Raw genomic sequence first — 8,731 nt, forward strand, 5'->3', positions numbered from 1 at the left:
ATAACGTTCTGCAGTTTATTTACTAATTGTTGAAGGCCATTTCGCAATTTTAATCATCATACAGTAACTGTATGATACAGTATTTTTAATTCAGTGGTGGAAAAAATGTTACTTGATCTAAGAAAGTTTATACTGGAGAACAAGACAAAAACTCTGAGAAAGAGCACCATTTTTGCAGTCTGCAATGCTACAGTATCACCCGTGTCATATTCATAAACATAAATGAGTACATAAAACAAAAGGTCTCACCAAATCACTGGCCAACACTTGTTTTCGGTTCTTCCCATCGTAATCACAGTAGTCGATAAAGTCTAAGTAAGCGTCTGCAAAGTAAAGCAGGTTGTTGGGGTAGTCAATAGTTAAGCCATTGGGCCAATAAAGTTTGTTGCTGATGATCGTGGTCCTTAATTTCCCATCCATGCTGGCTCTCTCGATACGAGGACTTCTGCCCCAGTCTGTCCAAAACATCAGGTGTGTGCTGAAATACATAAAAATGGATTTCGTTTTCAACCTCTGGTCATTCAAATTCATTTGCATATACATGTTATTTGGTCACTGATCTTACTTGTTTCTAGGGTCCACTACCAGACCTCTTGGATTGGTCACGTTTTCACTAATCAGCACCGTTCTGTGAGACCCGTCCAGTTTGGACACCTCTATGGTCTCCAAAATATAGTCCGTCCAGTATAGGTTTCTGCCAACCCAGTCGACGGCGAGACTCTCGGTAACGGTCACTCCACTGTCAAAGATCTGCCCGGGAAGACAAATGATATTTTAGGGTTAAATGTTGGTCATGTTGACTGTAAAGGTCTTTGTACACTGAGTCCGAAATTCCCGTTCGAAATTTTCGCACATTAAAAAATAAATACGTACGGAGCCCCCCGCACATGACATGCAAGATAAAATAAATAAATCTAAAACTAATTCGTTCCCTCGATGTACTAAAACGTGCACACGATTACTATTTCATTCCCTCGATTTGCTCATTCGTTCCCTCGATTTGCTAAATCGTGCGCACAATTTACTAATTCATTCTCTCGATATATAAATCGTGCGCACAATTTATAAATCGAGGGAACTAAATAGTACATTTCGGACTCAGCGTGCAAAGACGGTGCTGGAGTGGTGTTCGTGTCACTCACCACGGTGCGGTCAGTCCCATTTTTGTGAGCGCTCCATATTCTGTCCTGGGTGGTGTCAGACCAGTAAATACGATCCGTAACGGAGTCAAAATCCACTGCCACAATATTACGGCCATCACGCACTAGAGACCGAATAACGTTTGGCTGTGCGAGGATGTCGTCTGATACAATCTGATTCCAACTGGCCACTAAGAGCAAGGCCTCTCGAGATCCTGTCAGATTGAGAAAGAGAGAATAGAATAATGTCAAATATTATTACAATTTTAAATAACTTTTTATATTAATATATTTTTAAATGTAATTTATTCCTATGATGAAAAGCTGAATTTTCAGCATCATATCAGAATAATTGTAAAGTCATCAAAACTATAAAATAGCTATGAAAGTATTAAAATTATGAATTGACCAAAATGTCAAACAACATTGATGCTTATGATGATGCTTATAATTCACTATCCAGTCAAATTCATCCAATCTAATAAAACTTTAAATCAATTAGTTTTAAATCAATTATTTTTAATTAAAAAATAAATAAAACTTTTTGTAAATAAACTCAGATTCCAATCCTTCAAGCGTAATCCTTTAGATCAAAAGGCTTTCACAATGATGAGAAACATAATTCAGTCAAGTGTGTCCAACTTTTGACTGGCAGTCAGTGTTTTGTAATTCATATTTGGCTTGCAATATGTGATTATAATTTAAAGTACACCGTTATCTCAAAATATATCAAATAACCAGGACTAGAAATGAATCCAAACACGTATCAGCTCTCAGTTATAAAACTATGCAAGACATATCTGACATGGCCAAATAGAAGTATAAAAAAAAGAGTCCCGTTGAAAAGCATCATTCAGAAAGAAGACAAGGTATATCAGATGACAGCATTTTTCACCAGGTTATCTCGAGGGAATGGACTCTAGTCAGCGGCAGAGCTCATAAACAACCCTTTGTTTGGTGATTACCACCTAATTACCCCCATAAGAAAGTTTGTGACTGACATATATGTTATTCATCTTATCAGTGGTAATCAGAGAGGCTACACTAGACCCCACTGAGCAGGTCCAGTTGGTGGCTCCACTCCACTAATATCTGTCTTAGCACTGTCAGAGATCACAAAGCTCAATGGAGACACACAAACCTGAGGCCTTGCAGGTGCGTCCGTCTGCCTCTAGAGTGTATCTGTCCTGACAATGACAGCGGAAGGAGCCTCTCTCGTTGAAGCAGTGCTGACTGCAGATGCCCGGAGGATGGCACTCATCGATATCCTCGCACGTCTTCGAGTCGTTACTCAGCTGGAAGCCCATAGGACACGTGCACTGGGCTCCAAACGGGCCTTGGATGCAGCCGTGGGTGCAGCCCGCATTGTTATCCGAGCAGCTCTCCTGATCTATGAGGGAGCAGAAACATTTAGATGAATGACAATGGAAAGAAAAAGCATGCATGAAGATGCAAGGTATTCTGGGAACATGCTTAGCACAACCATTAAACGGGAGGAGTGCTAGGGCTGGGCAATATCTGTATATTTATACATTTAGTTTAAAATTGCCTAAAAGGTGTTTTGTTTTCATTCAGATGAACAATTTTTGTGCCCAAACAACCAGTTTAATATATTTTAAATGTTTAACAATAACAGTGTTATTATAGTTAAATAAAACCATGAAAAAAAACCAAAACATTTTTGTTACTTGAAATAAGTTACCTGAAATAAAATATTTTATTTACAAAAAATACATAAATAAAGAAGAGAAGAAAGAAGGGGGAAAAACTTATTTTAACATGTTTTATTTCAGCTAGTTGCCAAGGAAATATTTCATTTAGTTTATCTTGATATACTAAAATAACCAAATGTAAAATAAAAATAAATAAATAAATGTCTTTACAATACAGTAAAAATTATAGTTCATAATATCCAAGAAATCAAGAAAGTTTCCACACAGTTTTTCACTAAATTAATAATGAAGGAACAAAGATATTTTATTATTTTCATGTATATGCACCAAAAACCTATACACAGAAACGTAAAAACAGCTATATTTATCGACATATATTTATATTTCAAACATTTTAATATACAAAAAAAATGCCACATGGACAGTTTTGTGAAGTTTACTGATGGTACAAGTAAATGAATGAATCGGTTCGGCTATTAGAAAAGAAATCAAGCTTAGCAACTCTAATGTAATTTTTGTAACTTCAGTTCAAATAAGAGTTTAAAAACAAAGTGTTCGCAAAACTAATCTAAAGACACTTTTAAGGAAACTTAATGTTCAAGAAAGTGTATATTTTCACGCAGATTAACCATTTTTGTGACCAAACAGCCATTTTTGCCAATTACATTAATGTAAGAAGTGAAATGCAGTAAAAAATGAAGGCATGTTTTACACAGTTTTTCACTAAATAAAAAATGAAGGAAGAATAATATCGAATTATTTTCATGTATATGCACCAAAAAGCAATACATAGAAATAAACAGCAATAGCTATCTACATATATTTATATTAAAGCATTTTCATTAACAATTTTTTGTAAAAAGTCACATGGACAGTTTTGTGAACATTATTGATGGAGGAAACAAATCAATTAATTGGTTCAGCTATTGGAAAATGAATCAAACTTACCAATTCTAATGTTGTTTTTGCTACTTAAGTTTCAATTACGAGTAATATTCATGATATTGCTTACTTTTTAAAATCACTGCAGATATATTGTGAATATTCAATATATTGCCCAGCCCTAATGCTTACTGTTGAAATCTAAGCTACTTTGGTGGTTGTGTACCATTTCTATGGACTAACACATGTAACATATTTCAAAAACAGTACTACACACTACATCTCTAAGTGTCTATAATGCTAAACACACACAATCTTGCCATATTTAGACACTCTGATCGTAATTGGACGGTTAGTGAGTACAGCCAGACAGATACTGGGATAGATTAGTGCTTCATGCAGAGGATTGTGGGTGATTAGGGATTTAGCCTACCTGGTAAAGGCTCATCTGTGAGAAGGGAGAGCAACATGGAAGGAAAATCACAGATCATTTCAATGTTAATTTCCAGATTAGCTAAACACATGCATGATTTGACACATGGGATTTATAACACAGACGACATACAGTACTGAAATACTCCATGTATTTGAATCAACTGACTGACCACAATATCAATAGAAATATTAAAGATTTCAATGTAAATGAATGTTCTGGATTCAAGACAAGTTAAGCTCTAACAACAGCATTTGTAACATGAATGTGTAGCCAAACAACTGCTGGACCCCACTGGCATCCATAGTATGGAAAAAATACTAGAGAAGTTAATGGGGACCAGAAACTGTTAGGATTCCCACATTCTTCAAAATATCTTCTTTTACGTTCAACAGAAGAAAGAAACTCAAACAGGTTTGAAACAACTTAAGGGTGAGTAAATGATGACAGAATTTTCATTTTTGGGTGAACTATCCCTTTAAGAATTGATCAAAGGTGACAGTAAAGACATTAATAATGTCACCAAAGGTTTCCATTTCAAATAAATGCTGTTCTACTAATTTAGAAATCCTAGAAACAATGGTTTCCGCAAAAATATTAAGCAGCACAATTCTTTTTAACACTGATAATAATAAGAATAAATGTTTATTGAGCAGCAAATCAGCATATTAGAATGATTTCTGAAGGATCATGTGACACTGAAGACTGCAGTAATGATGCTGAAAATTCAGCTTTGCATCACAGAAATAAATTAGATTTTAAAATATATCCAAATAGAAAACAGCTATTTTACATTGTAATAATATTTCACAATTTTTCTGTTTTGACTGTATTTTTAATCAAATAAATGTAGTCTTGGTGAGACTTTTAAAATCCTTAAATAATAATGCCGCCCCAAACCTTTGAACAGTACCGTATATGTCTTACATACTGCTGTAAATCTCAGTAAAACATATGGCATGACTTACTGCAGAGAGGGGATTCATCGGCGCCGTTGGGACAGTCAGCCGTGCGGTCGCACACCCTGCTGAGGTTAACACACACACTGTGTCCAGGGCAATGCCACTGCCAGCTGGGACAGCGGAACGGCGGCGTGGGACAGTCTCGCTCATCGCTGCCATCCCGACAGTCGTTATCACCGTCACATATCCAGCCACGGAAAACACAGTTTCCATTATCACAGTGGAACTGCAAGGTGGGGCACGTGCGCGGTGGGCACGCGTGGTGTTCGTCTGAGCCATCTTCACAGTCTGGGTGCCCATCACATTCCCAGTTTGAGGGAACACAACTGCCGTCTGACTGGCACTGAAACTCACTCTCGTGGTGACACATGCCAGGCTGCCTCGTGGCTGGAAGGGTCAAAGTTCGTGTTAGCTCAATTTAACATACATCATAATACAAGCTTCCCTAGGTTTATAATTAATGTTCAATATAATGTTCTTTAAGGATGATACAAGAAGATGTCCAGGTCATATTCCACTCAAAAAAAAACAAAAAAAAATTACAATGATTAAATTAAAACATATAATATTTTGTAACATCTTTAGCACATTTCTCCCTACATTTAATTAGTTTAATGCAAAACATTTTGTATCCTCAGTACTGTAGTATAAATAAATAAAATAATGTATTCATGCAGTATTTGTTGTATCATTTAATTTGAAATAAAAATGATATATATATATATTTTTTTTAATTATAGCTACAGTACTTTGTTATAATTGTTTTTTAACTGTATAACACATGTAAATTTAATAAGAATTACCATTCAGAATAATGGAAATTTTAAATCAATTATAAAATGTAAAAAAAAAGTACAATGATTAAATTAAAACATAATATTTTGTAACATCTTTAGAAATCTTTTTTCAAAATGATTTTCATCACACTTAAGCACATTTCTCCCTACATTTAATTACTTTAATGCAAAACATTTTGTATCCTCAGTACTTTAGTATAAATAAATATAATAAATAAAATAATGTATTCATGCAGTATTTGTTGTATCACTTTTATTTTAAATAAAAATTATATATATATTTTTAATTATTGCTACAGTACTTGTGTAAGACAGTTACAAAACAATTATAACAATGTAAATTTAATAAGAATCACCATTCAGAATAATGGAAATTTTAAATCTAAAATTATAAAATAAAATAAAAATAAAAAAAGACATCCAAAATAATGTCACATTGCAAAAACAATAATAATAATAGTATCTTTAGTATTAGATCTTTAGTTTGTAGGGTGAACAGTGACCTGGAAATGTTTTTGTGAGATTCACTCATTTATAAACTCTATATTTAATGCAACTAATGCATTATTGTTTATACTTACGACAGCCAGATTCATCCGAGCGATCGTTACAGTCAAACACCCCGTCACATCGGTAGTAGGAATTGACACACTGATGGCCGTTTGCACACTTAAACTCATACGCTGTGCAGTTGTACACTGATGACCAGAAGAACAAGAATCACTCAGATCAAGAAAAGCAAGTCAGCAACAAAAAATCAGTTTGATCTGATTTAAACTGCCATAAGAGATTTTATTATACCGTTTATATTGTGAAAGATTCTATGTATTCGTCTATTGGTGGGCATGTCTGGTTTATGTTGAAATAGTAGTTTGGGAAGAATTATAATGGTATTAACACACTTTTAATATATAAACCATTTTTATATAAACAATATGGACTGTAATGATGAAATGCAATAAAAGAGTTTGGTCCTGGATGTAATGAACTCTTACCACAGCCCTGTTCATCCGCTCCATCTGCACAATCTCTGTCTCCATCACACACGTAATTGGGGTCAATGCAGCGGTGGTCCGGACACTGGAACTGACCAGGGTGGCATGTGCCAATCGAATCTAGAAGAAGAGACACCATAAGAAAAGTCCATCACGCAAAAGTTGCTCTTTCAAAGCTCGAGACTTAATGGGATTCTCAGTTACGTTTCATTCAGATGTTTAAAAATAAAAATAGACACTAAGTCTTCACAAGAATATACAGTGGAATATGAACAGCACAAAGCTCAGCTCATTTGGTATTGGTACAGAATTTGATAAGAAATATTTTAGTTCATTTTGAGATCTGACTTTTTTATATACATGTATGTATATATGTATACTGTTTTACAAAGCCTTCGAAATGCATCTCATCCAATCAGAATTTAGATTCAAATCTATCTATTATTTATATACTGTTTTTATTAGTGCTGTCAAACGATTAATTGCGAATAATCACATCCAGAATAAAAGTTTTTGTTTACATAATATATGAGTGTGTACTGTGTATAGTTATTGTGTATATAAATACACACACACATGCATGTATATACAGTATGTAAGAAAAATGTTATGTTTATATATTAAATATATTTATATATAATATAAATTATATGAATATAAATATCTGGGGGACACACTTCCCGTTAGTGCACGAGAAGGAGTTAGAGCCACACTGGAGGGTCGGCGGCTCATTGGATGGATCGTCCACACACGTCTGCTGATTCGCTTCCAGCTTCATTCCGTATGGACAGCCACACACTCGCTGGGAGTACGGCGCTGGGAAACAGAAATGACTGCAGTCTCCATTTGGGTTTGTTTGCCTGTTGCAGAAGTTAGATCCTGTTGGGAGTAAAAAAAAGTTATATTGCAAACACATTTGATTCATTTGCTGTATTTGAATAAATGGCCTTTACAAACCCTAATACCTTTGTGGAGGCATTACATTCAATGCAAAAATGAGTAAAGTAAATGAATCAATGGAAAGTGAGTCTCACCAATCTGCGAGTCAGCGTTGAAGGATTTGACATGCATGATGTGGCTGATCCCTCGGCGTATGATCATCATCTCCCCTCCGTCTGTTTTACGGACCCTCACGATTCCACCCAGCCTCCAGTCGGTGAAGTACACATAACCTGGACCAGCAAACTTCATTAATGTAATCAAACAGGCCATCTCTGAGAAATACCAGTCCATGAACTCTGACTTCTGCCCTTTTATCTTTCAGCACCGAACTGATGAACTACACTGAGGTTGTAGTGACCTTCATTTCACAGATACCAGACGTGACTATCCATCATCAAAAAAGAGGCCAATGAGACTAACATGTTTAAGACATCATGAGACAGATGATGACAGACATCAATGAATGGCAAAATTGACATTTCGTCAGTCAGTGGGTTTAATTTAGACCGCTTTCTAAAAGTCAGCCACATCTCAGTGTAGACAGATATACAGATACAACAGATATAGAATGATACAATGATAGACAGACAGTCACAACAAACGATAGAACGATAGATAGAACGATAGATAGAACGATAGAACGATAGATAGATAGAATGATCGATAGATAGAACGATAGATAGAACAATAGATAGATAGAACGATAGATCGATAGAACGATAGAACGATAGATAGATAGAACGATAGAACGATAGATCGATAGAACGATAGATCGATAGAACGATAGAACGATAGATAGAACGATCGATAGAAAGATAGATAGATAGATAGATAGATAGAACGATAGATAAATAGATAGAACGATAGATAGATAGAACGATAGATAGAACGATAGAACGATAGATAGA

General features: G+C 35.1%; 2 protein-coding genes across 2 annotated transcripts in view; both read right to left on the minus strand.

Annotated features, from left to right (window-relative positions):
• Window positions 1–249: 249 nt before the first annotated feature.
• LOC107676399 (low-density lipoprotein receptor-related protein 2-like) lies at window positions 250–7,092 on the minus strand (the record flags this gene model as incomplete). The annotated part of the gene is made up of 9 exons (XM_016470942.1): window positions 7,086–7,092; window positions 6,882–7,001; window positions 6,468–6,584; window positions 5,096–5,476; window positions 4,128–4,142; window positions 2,281–2,529; window positions 1,143–1,354; window positions 566–750; window positions 250–478 (listed from the first exon to the last, which is right to left on the minus strand). Coding segments are annotated over exons 1-9 (1,515 nt in total), but the record flags the coding sequence as incomplete, so codon positions are not given.
• A 435-nt stretch (window positions 7,093–7,527) lies between these two features.
• Window positions 7,528–8,731, minus strand: part of LOC107676400 (low-density lipoprotein receptor-related protein 2-like) — a 7,294-nt gene continuing 6,090 nt past the window's right edge. Inside the window, exons 6-7 of the mRNA XM_016470943.1 lie at window positions 7,916–8,053; window positions 7,528–7,760 (exon numbers count right to left, since the gene is read on the minus strand). Coding sequence (XP_016326429.1) covers window positions 7,528–7,760; window positions 7,916–8,053 — 371 coding nt within the window. The remainder of the gene's footprint in view (window positions 7,761–7,915; window positions 8,054–8,731) is intronic.

Source organism: Sinocyclocheilus anshuiensis, unplaced genomic scaffold (genome assembly GCF_001515605.1).
Source record: "Sinocyclocheilus anshuiensis isolate Anshui unplaced genomic scaffold, SAMN03320099.WGS_v1.1 scaffold5974, whole genome shotgun sequence".
NCBI classification, from domain to species: domain Eukaryota; kingdom Metazoa; phylum Chordata; class Actinopteri; order Cypriniformes; family Cyprinidae; genus Sinocyclocheilus; species Sinocyclocheilus anshuiensis.